Genomic DNA, 15,917 nt, shown 5'->3' with positions numbered 1-15,917 from the left:
GATGCAGACCCATTTACCATAATGCTTTGAGCCCTACCCGTCAGCCAATTATTCACCTATTGTGTGATGTTTTTGTTTAGTTGTATGCTGGACATTTTTTCCAGTAGGATCCTATGGGAAACTGTGTCAAATCTTTACTGAAATCCAAGAAGATCACATAGGCTGGTTTAGGCTGATCGACTAGATAGATGGTCTTATCATAAAAGGAAATCAAGTTAGTCGAACAGGACCTACCCCTCATGAATCCATGTTGGCTAGGACCAATGACTGCATTGTCCCACAGGTGCTCTTCAATAACTTCAAGGATAATCTTCTCCATAATTTTACCAGGCACTGATGTGAGATTGACAGGCCTGGAGTTGCCAGGGTCTTCTTTCTTGCCCTCCTTGAAAATTGGTAAAACATTTGTGTGCTAGGTCTGTCTGGGACAGTTAACTTTCCCTGCAGCAGCCCATGCAGTACTGTGCTCTGCACTCATAGCTAGAACAGCACTGGTATCACTCCAGTGTTGTGTCTATTGCTACACAATACTGACACCACATCAGGACTCCCTCCAAGCCCCCCAGGAAGCAGCAGGCTGGTGGGGGGGAAGTGATTGGGAGGGGACATCACCAGGGCAGCTGACCTAAACCAGCCTAAAGGGATATTCCATACCACATGATGTCACACTCAGCAATAAAAGGGGGGGCTCTCATGGTGGAAGGGCATGTCCTCCTGAACAACCGTTACGCATATTGAGGCCCTGCTTCCCAGGATGTGGCCAAACATCGCTCGTTGATGGGAAGTAGAGAGTAACTTTTTTTTCCTCTCTCTCTGTGCCTCCGCATGGCTTTTTTTTTTTTTTTAATCTCCCTTTTCCCTTTGATTAAGTCATTCTTATCTCAAACCTTAAGCTCTTTGTGTCATATTTTTTACCCCTTCCTCTTCGAGGAGGGGGAGTGAGAGAGTGGCCATGGTGGAACCTGGCTGCCCACCCGAGTAAAACCACCACAGCTGTCTTCTATTTTCTTTCCTCATGCCCCTTGGGATCTGTGACCCAAAAATTTCAGGGGCATGACAGCCACATTAGTAGTAGGGTGATGGCTGGACCAGTTGATCTTGAAGGTCTTTTGCAACCTTATTTTTTCTGTGATTCTATGATCCCTGAGCAGCTCTTTCTGGCATGCAGATATCAAATCCAGGTTTTTATTACCTCTGTTGGCCCATCTGGCAGCTGGACCAAGAAGCTATCCCAAGACACTCTAGAAACTACCTGGACTGTTTGAACACAGCTCTGTTCCCCTTCTGGAAAATGGCAGGGACATTAAAAAGCCCTCAGGGAGACCCAGACTCATACGTCCAGAGACTTCTTTGGGGTGCTTAACAATGACTATGTCCACTTCCTCACCCTGGCTGCAGATTCTTTTTCTCCCATCATAATAGCATCCTTAGTGACCCCTCCTCTGATTGGCACCCACAAGGGCTCATGGACAGTTTCACAGGTCACATAGAGGAGCTCCTTATATCCAAGAAGCTTCAGTGAGGAAATCCAACTCTGGATCATTCCAGCCTGTCTGTCCTGAGGTCTATACCCACCCATTGAAGCATCCCAAGCTGCATGTTTTGTCCCACTATGCCTTGGCAGTGACTCCATGGATGTCAGAAATCTCAGGCTGCAGCTTGTTCTGGTCTGTGCTCCTGGCTGCAGGCGTTGGTACATCTTTAGGCTCTCACACCTCAGCTGTGGGACCATGCCAAACTCTGCCTGCTGTCTGCAATGACAATGAGAAACAGAATTGGGATGGGCATCCCTTGCAAGAAATAGGTTTGATTTCAGTCTATCTCTGCAGCCCCTGAGGGCCATTGGTTGTGGTGAAGCTGCTCTCCAAGAATCACAAGGTACTGCTGAGAGTCACACTCTGAAAATGGTTGGTCTGTTCCTTGATGGATATACCAAGGGATAAGTAAAGAATGGTGGAGAGAAAAAACAGGCATTTGAGAGCTTAGGCACATGAATAGACTGCCCTACATCTACTAAATTAACAGGCTCCGTCAACTCCCTTGACAGTAGAGGGGCCTTACGGAGACATCTTGACAGATTTGAACACTGGTCAGTCAACTACCATATAAAATTAAACAAGAACTATTGCCAGATTCTGTACCTGGAACAGTGCATTTCTGGATGTACATATAGGCTGGAGGATATGTGGATGGATCATAACCCTGCAGAAAGTGATCTGGGGTTTGTAGTTCATGGTAAGCTCAGGATGAATCAACACTGTTCCCTGCAGTGACCATGGTGGAGTTGATTCTGTGGGAGAACAGCATAATTCACAAATAGCAAGCTCAGAACCTTGATCTTCAAGAGAGTGGTATTTGGCTTCTTCAACGATCTCTTTAGAAGACTCCTGTGAGCTAAAGTCCAGAAGTAATTGAACTTTGCTGAGGATGCCAAAGACAGTAAGAAGGGAATACTGTAGAGTCCTTCTTTTTATTTAAATACATCTTAAATACACTTTAAGTACACCTTGTTTACACCAAGTCTCGGAGTCACACGAGACAGGTAGATACCGATATGGAAGGGGATGAACAACAATATTTCTTTACGGGAAACATTACCACAAAAAAAAAAAATCTGGGCGTTTAATGAGTTATTATGTCTGATATGCTGAAGAAGAAGGCATTCTTCTGGAAATCACTCAGTCATCACTTTCCACACTGCATCCTTCAGCTCCTGGTTCCTCATGCTGTAGATGAGGGGGTTCACTGCTGGAGGCACTGCTGAGTACAGAACTGCCAGCAAAAGATTCAGGAAGGAAGAGGACATGGATGGAGGTTTCGGATAGGCAAATATTGCAGTGCTGATGAACAGGGAGACAACGGCCAAGTGAGGGAGACACGTGGAAAAGGCTTTGTACCAGCCCTGCTCTGAGGGGATCCTCAGCACAGCCCTGAAGATCTGCACATAGGAGTAAAAAATGAAAAGGAAACACCCAAAACGTGAACATGCAGTAAACACAAGAAGCCCAATCTCTCTGAGGTAGGCATCTGAGCAGGAGAGCTTGAGGATCTGGGGAATTTCACAGAAGAACTGGTCCAGGGCATTACCTTGGCAGAGGGGGAGGGAAAAGGTATTGGTAGTGTGCAGCACAGCATAGAGAAAGCCACTGCACCAGGCAGCTGCTGCCATGTTGACACAAGTTCTGCTGGCCGTTATTCTCCCATAGTGCAGGGGCTGGCAGATGGAACATAAGCGGTCATAAGCCATGATGGTGAGAAGGAAAAACTCTGCTGTAAGAAAGACAGCAAACGTAAAGACCTGGGTAGCACAGCCTGCATAGGAAATGGACCTGGTGTCCCAGAGGGAGTTGGCCATGGCGTTGGGAACAGTGGTGGTAATACTGCCCAGGTCGAGGAGGGCGAGGTTGAGGAGTACATGGAAGAAGTACATGGGGGTGTGGAGGTGGTGGTCGCAGGCTACGGCTGTGAGGATGAGGCCGTTGCCCAGGAGGGCAGCCAGGTAGATGCCCAGGAAGAGCCCGAAGTGCAGGAGCTGCAGCTTGTGTGTGTCTGTGAATGGCAGGAGGAGGAACTCATTGGGAAAGCTGCTGTTGGACATTTGCTGCCTCAGGGCATGGTTGGCTGTCCATGCAGGAAAAGATACATGAGTTAGAGAGACTTCTGTGAGCAAAAGCTCTACCATATCGTCCATACCACACTACCATAGCGTCACAGAACGCTCCTGAACAAGACACACTGCCACTTCCTGTGCTCCTGCCTGGATCTCAGTGTTTTTCTTCCTAAGAGTGCTACAGGGATGAGGCAGATCCCCTTTGGGCTCTGGAGGTGTCACTACTGCCCTACAGTATTTGGTAAAGAGCCTCCACAATGGATGTCAGCTGCCCACTGTCCAGCAACATCTCTCTTTTCATAGGTGCTGAGCAGGACATCCAAAAATCCCAAGACAAACAAGAAGGTGTTGGTGCTGTCTCTAGGCTAGGGGCTGTAAAGGGAAATCAGGAGGTTCCTAAAAGACCTACAGATCTATTTCAGTGTAATGCTGTCTGAGCTTCACTCACTGAAACAAACCTGACAATCTATTTTCATTCCCCTGCCTCTCCTCGCTACAGGAAAATGAAAGCAGAGAATCTCAAGAGCACCTTCCCTGCAGTTAGTACAGGCATTGGTCTTCCCTTTCACTTTCCCTCAGGGATGCTGTGGAGCTGGGAGCAGCCTGCCCCAGACAGCAGCATCTGAGCAGCAGCAGGATTCTGCCTTCCCCTGCCCTGCTCTGTTGGGGGGGCTCCTTCCACCCACAGCTTCTTCCCGCAGTGCCCTGGGCATCTCCCTGGGCAGGCTGAGTGCTGAGCCTGGCAGGCGGCAGAGGCCCTGCCCCGGCACACAGCCCCTGGGGCACAGCAGGGACCCTGCTCTGCACCACAGCCCTGGGCACCCCTGCCTGCAACCCATCTGCAAAACCTGCAGCCAGCCCAGTGATTAGAAACTCTCATGTCCTGTTCTTCTGACAGTTTTGGCAAGTACTCATTGATCTAGCAAACATCCTCATCCTCCACACTAGAGAAGCCAGCACAGCCCCTGTGACATGTCCTACCAGCCATGGGAAGTCCAGCTGTAGGAGAACCCTCTAGGATACCGCATCTGCCTTGCCCTCACACAGACACTAACCCTGTTCAGGGCTGTGAAGATTTCTCCCGTAGTGAGCTCTCAGCATCCCCCCCTCCACACTGCTGTTAACATCTCCCTTCTCTCAGCCGCCCTTGTCCCCTGCAGGCAGTGCCCCCAGCCCTGCTGCACTGTGCAGAGGAGCTGCTCGTGGGCAGAGCTGTCTCTCTGCAGCGCTGCCCACTTGCCAGGAGCTCCCATGGAGCCCAGGAGCCTGGCCCAGCTCAGCAGCACAGCTCCAGCCCAAGGCCTCGCTGTCTCTCCCCTGTCTTGTGTCCCTTGAGATGTCCCTGGGTCTCCAGGGGAACTAGCTTTGAAACAGACTAAAGCAATCACTAATGTTCCCTCCTATGGCTGGGGAAATAAACTCATTTCCAGGGTGGTATTTTCCTCACATCAAAAAAATTATGAGGTCCAGGAATCACCTTCCAATGTCCTGATTTCAGGCAGAACACCCACACAAGGACAGGGAAGGATCTCCCTCCCTCTGCTGAGGGAAGGATTTCCTCAGTCTGCCAAGGGATCTCCTTCTTTTTTTTTGTAATCCAGATGCTAGAAGGGGGCTCATCTCCCTCCCATGCCTCTCTGGGCTGCCTTCATCCCTGTCCCCCAGGCCCACCATTTCTCTCTTCACCCACCCAGCTCTTTCAGCTGTCAGGTAGAACTCTGAGCTTTCTCCACTGAAGTCTGTAGCTGCACGGTTCAGCCCCGTTTACTCGAATTCATATGTGCTTTACTTGGAGAAAAAGTAGGCTGTTTCTTAATTGCCAACTCACTCTGGTGTCCTGATTTGGGGTGACATAGAGTTAATTTCCTTTATAGAGTCTCATATGAGTCTTCATTTTGGATTTTTGATGAAAATAACACAAGAGTCTTTTGGTTATTGATCAGCAGTGCTTATACTAAGTCAAGGACATTTCAGTTTCTCCTGCTGCCCTGTCAGCAATTAGGCTGGTGGGTGTGGGGGGTGTTATTTAAAAAGCTTTATTTAGTCAGCCCTCGAATTTTCATTTCAGTTATTTGTTTATATTAAGGTACTCATTCATGGTGCAAATTTATTCCTTAAATGTGAGAACGTTGTTTGGTATGTTACACCAAGGATATATGATAGTTTTCAATATACTAGAAATATATAGAAATATGTTATACATATTCTTTGGAGGTCTTGACATGGTAGCACAAAATATATATATAACTACAAACATATGTTTTTATACACGTAAAGGAATTCCTTTGTTATGTTCTATTCTTTGATATTCCTCATCACACAAGGGAAGAGCTACTAATGTCAACTACCTGGAATTCTGTAAAGCCTTTGACATGGTCTCCTGAAACGTTCCTACCACTACAGTGGAGGAATATGGGTTTGATATATTGACTGTTAGTTGGTCAAAAGATGGAAACATCCAAAGAGTTGTAGTCAATGGCTTATGGTCCAAGTGGAAATCAGTAAGGAGTGGGATCCCTCAGGGGTCTATGCTGGGACCTATGCTATTAATATCTGCATTAATAAAATGGAGAGTAAGTTTAAGTAAACCCTAAGGTAGTTTGCTGATTACACTAAGCTGAGTGGTGCAGTTGGTATGCCAGTGGGAGGGGATGTCATTCAGAAGAACGTGGAGAGACTTGAGAGGTGGGCCCATGTCAGCCTCCTGAAGTTCAACAAGAAGTGCAAGGTGCTGCACCTAGGTCGGGGAAATTCCAATTATCAGTATAGATTGGGGGATGAGTGGATGAATGGATTCCTGCAGAGAAGGATTTGGATGTGTTATTGTTAGAAGACTTGAATATGATCTGTCGGTCTGTGGTAGCAGCCCAGAAAACTGGTCATATCCTCGGCTGCATGAAAAGAAGAAAGTCCAGCAGGCTGAGGCAGGTGGTTCCCCCTCTTTTCTGCCCTTGTGAGACCCCACCTGCAGTACTGCATCCAGTTCTGGGGCCCCCAGCGCAAGAAAGACATAGACCTGTTAGAGTGGCTACAGTTGGAGGGCAATGATCAGAGCGAAGAAATAGCTCTCCTACAAAGAAAGGCTGAGAGTGTTGCGATGGTTCAGCCTGGAGATTAGAAGGCTTCAGAGAGACTTTATTGATTCCTTAAAGTATTTCAAGGGAGCTTACGAGAAAGGCTTTTTTTTTTTTTTTTTTTTCCTTTTTATCAGGGCCTGTACTGACGAGTGGTCATGATTTTGAACTGAAGGGGTATAGATTTATATTTGATATAAGGAAGAAAGATCTTAGGACGAGAGTATTGAGGCACTGGAAGAGGTTTCCCAGAGAAGTTGTGGATGCCCCATCACTGGAAGTGTTGAAATTTGGGGTGTAAAGGCCTTTCAGCAACCTGATGTAGTGAGAGATGTCCCTGGTCATCCATGGCAGGGGCATTGGACTAGATGATCCTAGAGTCCTGTTCCAGCCTAAACCGTTCCTAGATTGTATCATTCTTTGATTCTAAGATTCTATGACTCTATCATGCTGTGATCTAGCTGCTGCTTCAAGCCTCAGGGAATTCATAGCTTTTACCTCCTTCATGTATTCTAATGCTGTCTTTAGGCAACTCCTGAGCTGTTTTTACAGAATCTTTCATGTCTACTGACTGAAAAATATGTTGATAAGACCATCCCTTGTGGAAGGTGAACCTCATTAGAAACAACCTAAAGCTAGCATACAAATGAGCAGTGCATTTCATTGATTATTAAGCTTTCTCATACTTTATTCTAGTTTGCTTGCAATTAAGAATCATCCTTCTCTACCTGTGTGCAGCCTGTTCTCTAAGAAAAGCAGGAGGGAGTTGGGACAAAGGAACTACAAGGTGCAACTGCAGACTTGAGTGGAGAAGTCTGATGTCAGGAGAAGTGATGCAAGTCCTACGGGACCAATGAGAGAAATGGTGCGGTTGGGAGGTGAGGAGCAATGTTGTCTGTACAGCGTTAAACTTCTCCTACCTGTCCAGACCCCCTTAAGAGACACTCAGAGCTTTCTGTGTTCTAACAAGTCCTGAGGGGTAGTTGGTGCCAGGTCCATAAACTTCAACTCCTGAGAGGAGACTGATGAGATCTCTCAGAAAGGCAAAGTCAGAAGCCAAACCCCAAAGTCTGTCAAAGCACTGATTGGTCCCACTGAGGGCCATTACTGACAAAACCCCATGGACTCCTTACAGCAGGTAATTGGAGGCCATGATTACAGGTAGGCCAAGGCCCTGTGCAGGTGGCTCTGAGGCTGGGAAATGCTGGCTTTGTTTCATCAAGCAGAAAGGCCAAGCCCTGCTGCCAGCTCTGTGAAGAGATGCTCTGTCCCTCATGTGGGGCTCATCCACCGTCAGCGGGATGCGGGGTATGCAGTGCTGAGTTAAAGACAATAAAGTGACACCTCCTGGCCTCCATCAGGAGGTGCAAAGAGGAGTTAAGGCCTCATTGCTAAGAGAACGTGTTTCCTCGTATGCCTTGGTGGCAGAGAGACCTGCCATAACCAAAGGGACAAGACCTTGGCTTTCTTGGCTAAGTCTCGCCTTGCCAGTGCCCTTGTCCATCTCCACCGCTGGCTGTCCTATGCTGTCCCACACCTGTCCCTGTTTCCCTTCAGGATGCAAGCATCTATCTGTCTTTCTCACTTTGCTCTCCCCTTGACATTTCTGTACCTTCACTGATGTTTGTATACTCTCCAACTGTGATCTGAAACACAAACCAATGGACGGCCAATAGATTCCCTCCAGGTGACATCTGACACTATAGCACATCCCTTCCACCAACATATCTTCCCTCTCATGCCTTATCTCCACCACCTAAGCCCCTGTTTGAAGCAGGTTTTCTCTCACATGCAGTGTCTCATGACCAAGAATATTTCCAACATCTCAGAAAACATCCTTCACACAGGCATCCACACTCATCAGCTTTCCCATGGCCTGTCAGCTGACCAGACAAAAGGAATGATCTTCCAGGCCATGTGGTCTTCCTGCTGGCCTTTCAGCTCCTCAGATAGACACAACCAAGCCACATGCCTGCTGCTCTCTCTCGTACTGAGACACAAGAGACTTGACAATCCACAGCCAAGGCTGCTTCTGCATGGGCCTTTCGGGGACTTGGGCAGAGGGCATCACACAAGCACCATGCCACACAGGTGCCTTCTGCTGGCCTCTGAGAGATGCTGGGAGATGTGAGCCTAAAAGCCCATCTGCCAGCCAGGAGGCAAGGGCTGGCCTGGCAGCTACTTCACAAAGATGGGACCTCCCAGTCCCTTGCCCAGCCATGCTGCTGATGCTGGCCTATCAGCTCCAGAGGCAGAAGTGACCTTGCAGTCCCCATCAAAGCCAATTGCTTCCTGCTGGATTCAGAGTTTTTAAGGCACATTCAACACCCTATAAGAACATCCAAAACTGGCACCCTCCTTGCAGCCCAGCACCTAACAAATAAAAGCAAGGTCATTGTCATCTTCCAAGGCCATGGATCTCCAGATGACCTTTCAGCTTCTCTGATGGACAGGAGAGAGCTATCTGAAACCTCTGTTAGGTACTAGAGCAGGACTGACCTTGAAATAAAGATTTACACTAGCTGCGTGTCAGTGGCTCCTCAGTTCCTTATGACAGCTAAAATGACACCCTCATACAACAGCCATGTGCCTGAAGGTGGCCTGTCAGGTCCTCACACACAAGTGCCCTGACACCCACCTGCACAGCCATGGGCCTCTTGCTGCCCCCTGAGATCCTGAGGCACAGCTGACCTCAGCAGAGCATCCCCACCCATCTCCTCCTTAAGCCTTATGAGCTGACCAGATCCATGTCACCTCACCTGCCTCTTCCAAGACCTAGTGACTGCTCCAGGTCCTCTCAGGCCCTTCCCAGCCTCATGGAGCAAAACACTTCAGTTACACAATAAGAGTGCAGGAATGAGGGATTTGAGGATTAAGTGCTTAGGGTTTAGGTATCAGATCTTTCCTTCCAGCTTTAGTGATTGGGCAGTCTTAGGGGGAGGCTTCAGTGCTCTGTTTTGAGTACCCATCCATTATTTAGGGTACAGGCGATATTCTTGGTTGGGGTTTTATAATCTGCTTTCTTAAAGAATGAGGACTGATGTTAAGGCTGGCAATTTAATGCCAGGGATTAAGGACTAGGGATTAGCAAGAGCTAAGAGAAATACTGGCAGGGCCTAAAATGAATACTTTCCCAGTGAGTGTTGCAGCAGCAACAGCATTACCTGAACCCCTCTCACCTCTTCAAAATCTTTCCTTTCTGTTAGCCAGGCCACTCTTCTCTGCCCCAGATATACCAGCCTTATTCTTCCGGCTTTCACCTGACCTCTCCAAATGTGTCACCATGTTGGGGGCAGCTTTCTGATGGCCTTTATGACCTCAGAGGCTCTGCCTCCCTGCTGTTGGCCAGCCAGGGGCTGGGACAGAAGTGACCTCACAGCCAGCATCCACAGGGCTACAAGGAGCTGTTGTGCTCAGGAGGCCTCTTCCCAACCCCCCCAGGAGCAGGGGATGCCCTGCACAATCCCTCAGATACTCTGCCTGCCAACCAGCTCATGCTTCAGAAGGCCTCCTACATATCTGGACTCACATTTCCTCATGCAGCCTTTAGAGAACAACAGCCCAGTCCAGCCCCTGCTCTGCCAGTCCTCCCTGCTTCTCCCAGGAGGCCAGCCCAGCCCAGACCCTCCCCAGCTCTCCACACCTCCCTCTCCTCCACCCAGCCCAGCCCAGCCCAGCCCAGCCCAGCCCAGCCCAGCCCAGCCCAGCCCAGCAGAGCAGCCCAGGCTGGGCTGGCCCCAAGGCAGCAAATGGAGAAGTGGAAGTCAGTGGCAGTGTCTCCGCTGCTGCCATCTGCAGGAGAACCCATACCCTTCCAAGGTGCAACCTTTTTAAAATAAAATAGAGAAAATAAACATGAAATCTAAAGAAGGAAATCTTCACTATGGGGTTGGTGAGGCATGGGGAAAGGTTCTTCGGAGAAGTAGTACCCCGCTCCCTAGTAGTGTTCAAGGCCAGGATGTATGAGACCTTGAGCAACCTGATTTGTGGAAGGTGCCTCTGACCATGGCAGTGGGGCTGGAACAAAATGGTCTTTAAGATCCCCTCCAACTCATGCCATTCTATAGTTCTATGATACTGCAGGCCCTAAATTGGTTGTGTAGCTTGTGTAGACAGAGGAATTTCAATTTCTGTGAAAATGTTTCCTCCCCCTGCATATCAGCAAGTGCTTGGAAGAGATGGGATGCAGCCTGCCTGTCACTTTGTGGGTATCCAGTCTCACAATAGGACAAGAGAAGATAATTATCACACCAAACACTTCTTTTGAATTAGGCAAAAAGAGAGCACTGCAAGCAAGTGTCCATCCCCAGCTGAGAGAAGAAGAAACAGTGATTGCTTCAGTCTGTTTCAAAGCTGGTTCCCCTAAAAGCCCAGGGACTTGTCAAGAGCTCCCTGTGCTGCTGAGCTGGGCCGGGCTCCTGGGCCCAAAGGGAGCTCCTGGCAAGTCGGCAGTGCTGCAGAGAGACAGCTCTGCCCAGGAGCAGCTCCTCTGCACAGCGCAGCAGGGCTGGGGGCACTGCCTGCAGGGGACAAGGGCAGCTGAGAGAAGGGAGGGAGATGTTAAAGGCAGTGTGGAGGGGGGCTGCTGAGAGCTCACTGCAGGAAAAATCTTCCCAGCCCTGAACAGGGTAAGTCTCTGGCTGCAGGGCAACACAGCTCTTGTTCCTGGTGCCATCTCCAGATTTGCTGGCAAATCCCACAGCCTCTGGGAGCTTTCAGAAGGACTCTCAGAATTTCTTTGTATAAGAGGGGAACAACAAGGTCCAAAGCAGAGATTCTCTTCCATAAACAGAAGAGGGACAAGACATGAGGGTTCCTTCTCACAGGGCTGGCTGCAGGCTGTGCAGCTGGGGTTCAGGCCGGGGTGCCCAGGGCTGTGGTGCAGAGCAGGGTCCCTGCTGTGCCCCAGGGGCTGTGTGCCGGGGCAGGGCCTCTGCCGCCTGCCAGGCTCAGCACCCAGCCTGCCCGGGGAGCTGCCCAGGGAGATGCAGGGAGAAGTTGCGGGTGGAAGGAGCCCCCCCAGAAGGGCAGTGTTCTGCTGGTCCCCTGAGGCTTTTGCCTGGGGCAGGCTTCTCACAGCTCCACAACACAGCCCCAGTATCTCTGGAGAGGACTGTTCATGTATATGATTAAGTCAGATGTTTCCAGCTCAAGTCTGTATTTTTCTGGAGCTTTCTTTTCTGATTTTTTGATTGGTCATGCTGATAGGAATGATAATACAGATTTCAGGTTTAGAAGAAGGGCTCAGATTCCCAAAGCATCACACTGAAGTTTTGGAGGAACCTCAGCACCCATCAGCCTGCAGGTAAGACCAACTTTACCTTCCTTGTTTCGTCATGGTATGAATGAGATGACTGCAAGCATAATGTTCTGGTCTTAGCTAGGATAGAGTTAATTTCCTTCCTAGGATCTGTTATGGTGCTGTGCTTTGAATTTAGGATGAGAAGAATTCTGATAACACACTGTGCTGAGCAGTGTTTACACAAAGACAAGGACTTTTCAACTTCTGCTGCTGCCCTGCCAGTGAGCAGGCCAGGGGTGCCCAAGTAGCGGTGAGTGGACAGAAGCAGGACAGCTGACGCAAACTGGACAAAGGGATATTCCATACCATATCACATCATGATCAGCACTAAAAACAGGTTTTTTGTTTGTTTGTTTGTTTTTGTTTGTTTTTCTGTGATTCTTTCCCCCATCCGACTGTAGGGAAGTGCAGGAATGGCTGCATGGTGCTGAGCTGCCTGCAGGGCTAAACCACAACAGGTGGCGATGCCCCTGCGCTCTTCCCTGCCCCTGGAGGTGTCTGCAAGGCAGAGGTGAGCACACAGCACAGGGCATGGGGTCTGTGAGCCATGGCAGGGCACAGACTTGGGGACAGAGAAGCAGCTCCCTGCAGGGACAGCTACAAGCAGGGGAGACAGGGGCAGGCACTAAGAGGAAATATTTAACCAGAAACCCGTGTCAGGGCAATATGGGCACCTCCTGCCACGTCGTGCAGTGCAGATCCCTTCCTCTGAGCAACCCCCCTCACCTCTCCTCCCCAATCCAGCTAGGAAAGGGGAAGCCTTGGCCGAGTGCCCAGCTATCATCTCTTTACCTCTCTCCCCTACGTCATCATTGTATTTCTTCTTATTTCTCCACCTGCCTGTGCTGCTCTTGGCATTGTTGTCTGACCCTCTGGGGATGGCAGTTTCAGGTGCAGAGTCAGGCACTAACCCTGTGGCTCCCATCCCACGGATGTGTCCATGGGGCTGTGGTAGCCCAGCATTCCTCCAACCTGTAGGACTTTGGCAATGCAGTTAGTGGGGGTGGGAAAAGATCTGACTCTCCCTTCATCAGATATACCCTCATTAGGACACTTGACTGAGTCCTTGATATGTCCTTCCAAGTTGTGAGCTGCCCTCCAGACTGCAATCCCTCCCATAGCAGCTCTGCTTTAGCTGATGGAGAAGTGCCGAAATGCTATGGACAGGGAAAGGCTGTTGGGGTGGTGAAAGGAACTCTTTGGCTAGCAGAGGGGTGCTGAGACCTTGCTCAGGTACCTGGAGGCAGGGTGAGACACTCAGTCATCTGCAGTGGATGCCTGTGGATGTCAGAGGTGTTTGGTTTCTTCTTAGGGAGACACAGGTCTGTAATCCCCCTCCTTCTGCATCCAACTGTCTTAGAATTGGGGGTGCAGATGCTGACAAACACTTCTGTGTTCACAGGGATTTCACCTGGGAGATTCTGAATATCAGATCTGGCCTCTGCATCCCCCCTGCTCCCAGGTACTGCAGAATTAGAGCATGACCAACACCTGGAGAGTCTATGGGCAGAGGCCCTGCTCCTCTTGGCATACTCAGTCATCAGAAAGCAGAACTCCAGGGAGGGAACTGCATAAAGGTCCTGCCAAAAAGGACTAAGGATCAGGGTGTTGTGAGGGGGAGTCTATGAAGAATGGCTATGACTTCTTCTGCAGAGAAGTCTGTTCTAACTTTTCCCTGTCTTTTCCTCCTGGGACAGTCATCAGGGCCCACCAGCAGAAAATGTCCAACAGCAGCTTCCCCAACGAGTTCCTCCTCCTGCCATTCGCAGACACACGTGAGCTGCAGCTCCTGCACTTTGGGCTCTTCCTGGGCATCTACCTGGCTGCCCTCCTGGGCAACGGCCTCATCCTCACAGCCGTAGCCTGTGACCACCGCCTCCACTCCCCCATGTACTTCTTCCTCCTCAACCTCACCCTCCTCGACATTGGCACTATTACCACCACTATTCCCAAAGCCATGGCCAACTCCCTCTGGGACACCAGGGCCATCTCCTACTTGGGATGTGCTGCACAGGTCTTCCTACTTGTTTTTTTGATTGGAGGAGAGTATTTACTTCTCATTGTCATGGCCTATGACCGCTATGTTGCCATCTGCAAACCCCTGCACTATGGGGCCCTTATAAATAGCAAAACTTGTGTCAAAATGGCAGCAGCTGCCTTGGGCAGTGGTGCTCTCAATGCCATGGTACACACTGTCAATACCTTTTCCCTCCCTCTCTGCAAAGGCAATGCCCTGGACCAGTTCTTCTGTGAAGTTCCCCAGATTGTCAAGCTGTCTTGCTCAGATGCCTACATCAGGGAAGTTGGGTTTCTTGTGGTTACTGCATGTTTCCTCTTTGCTTGTTTTGTTTTCCTTTTGCTGTCCTATGTGCAGATCTTCAGGGCCGTACTGAGGATCTCAACTGAGCCTGGACGGCACAAAGCCTTTTCCACGTGCCTCCCTCACCTGGCCGTGGTCTCCCTGTTTATCAGCACTGCCTTTTTAGCTTACTTGAAGCCCCCCTCCATGTTCTCTTCCTCCCTGAATCTTTTGCTGGCAATTCTGTACTCAGTGGTACCTCCAGCAGTGAACCCCTTCATCTACAGCATGAGGAACCAGGAGCTCAAGGATGCAGTGTGGAAACTGATTCGGGGAATATTTTTCAGTACTCGTAAGGATCCCTTTACTCTCCAATAATGAATCCCAGAACATCCCCTTCCAAGCTTGTGTTTTGGTTGTTCTTGTTATAATTATTATTATTTTCTTATTAACATTATGACAGCTTGTTGTACTTGCATTCCTACATAAATATTTGTATTCCCCCTACTGCTATGAATGAATAAACGTGCTCTGTCCCATATGGAGGCTATATAAATTTGCATCTAACACTGCGAGTGAGTCAGTGAAGACTCTCTCGTAGCATCTCTGTAATAAAATGGCATCACCCCAGTGCAATGCCTGAAGGCTGGGTTGTCCTTCCCAAAGCAGTGCCAAGAAAAGGCCCAAAAAATTACTCCCCAGAAGGGTCTCTTATTCCTTTGGTTCAGGAAGGCATGGCTTGTTGTCACATTGTGACCTGTCAGAGACCAAGGGCTAGATTTAAGACTCATCCATGGGTGTCTGCTGATAGCAGAGGCAGCGAATGGTCACTGCATTACATAGCCAGGGCTGTTCCCACATGTGACCCGTAGGTGATGTCCTTCAGGAGGGGAATCTGGAGCTGCCTGCAGAGCCCAGGGTACTTCCAGGGACAGTGGAGCCTGGCGTGGGCAGTGACTGCAGCCCCTCTGAAAGTGAGAGATCTCCCACTGTGGGCTCAGCCACAGGGAAAGAACTAAAGCCAGGTATTCACAGGGAACCTGTGACTCTGCAATCTCAGAGAAGAGAGTGGCAGCCAGCAGGCAGAGGGAAGGGAAGCTGGGGAGTGATTCATTTCCCCCTTCATGAAGTATCTCTGACTGGTCCAGACCAATGATCCGGACCTGTCTGAATCTGCTTCCCACCCTGACCAGCACAGCCATGCAGATTCACCCCACAGTACTGCAGCCCATTTGCTCTGCAAAGCAGCAGCACCGGCTTGAGGACCACATGTGCGGAACACGGGGATTGCCATTCCCCACTGCCCAAGGGGAGCTGATCTTTGAAATTTGACCAGCTCCATCCTTCTGCTGACATCGGTGTCTATAATGGGGGAACAGCCACCAAGACAGTGGATCAGCACTGGGTCATGGGCTCAGAGATTTTCAAAACCCAGCTGGAGAAAGCGCTGAGTAACATGATCTACCTTTAAAGCTGTTACTGCTCATAGAAGATGATGGTAGTGGACACCTCCAGAGGTCCCTTCTGAGTCAAGAAAAAAGGGGCTGGACTGCGCAGTCAGAGTGTGAGACAATCCTGTGTTTTGAGGCCTTTGAGCCTGGTCTTTGCAATCCCTGGTCATCAAGGTTACCT

The 15,917-nt window shown here is 49.6% G+C and overlaps 3 protein-coding genes, 1 long non-coding RNA gene and 1 pseudogene across 7 annotated transcripts in view; 1 reads left to right on the top strand and 4 right to left on the bottom strand.

Moving 5' to 3' along the window:
* The window catches only part of LOC308184367, a 295,002-nt gene that overhangs the window by 197,588 nt on the left and 81,497 nt on the right, over positions 1 to 15,917 (bottom strand). The gene's annotated exons all lie outside the window — the stretch shown is intronic.
* The window catches only part of LOC308184326 (olfactory receptor 14A16-like), a 169,329-nt pseudogene that overhangs the window by 91,142 nt on the left and 62,270 nt on the right, over positions 1 to 15,917 (bottom strand). The window lies entirely within an intron of this gene.
* The window catches only part of LOC308184344 (olfactory receptor 14C36-like), a 195,479-nt gene that overhangs the window by 160,457 nt on the left and 19,105 nt on the right, over positions 1 to 15,917 (bottom strand). The window lies entirely within an intron of this gene.
* LOC308184360 (olfactory receptor 14C36-like) lies at positions 2,577 to 3,678 on the bottom strand. The gene has a single exon (XM_080571414.1). It carries the CDS (start codon positions 3,596 to 3,598, stop codon positions 2,675 to 2,677), a length of 924 nt encoding a protein of 307 aa, XP_080427540.1. The 5' UTR covers positions 3,599 to 3,678; the 3' UTR covers positions 2,577 to 2,674.
* On the top strand, positions 13,574 to 14,878 carry LOC308184331 (olfactory receptor 14C36-like). The gene has a single exon (XM_080571384.1). It carries the CDS (start codon positions 13,611 to 13,613, stop codon positions 14,661 to 14,663), a length of 1,053 nt encoding a protein of 350 aa, XP_080427510.1. The 5' UTR covers positions 13,574 to 13,610; the 3' UTR covers positions 14,664 to 14,878.

The sequence above is a fragment of the Anser brachyrhynchus genome (genome assembly GCF_964034855.1).
Source record: "Anser brachyrhynchus genome assembly, chromosome: 31".
In the NCBI taxonomy this organism is placed as follows: Eukaryota; Metazoa; Chordata; class Aves; order Anseriformes; family Anatidae; genus Anser; species Anser brachyrhynchus.
The sequence above is the reverse complement of the archived record's forward strand: the minus strand, read 5'-3'. Positions and strand labels throughout refer to the sequence as shown.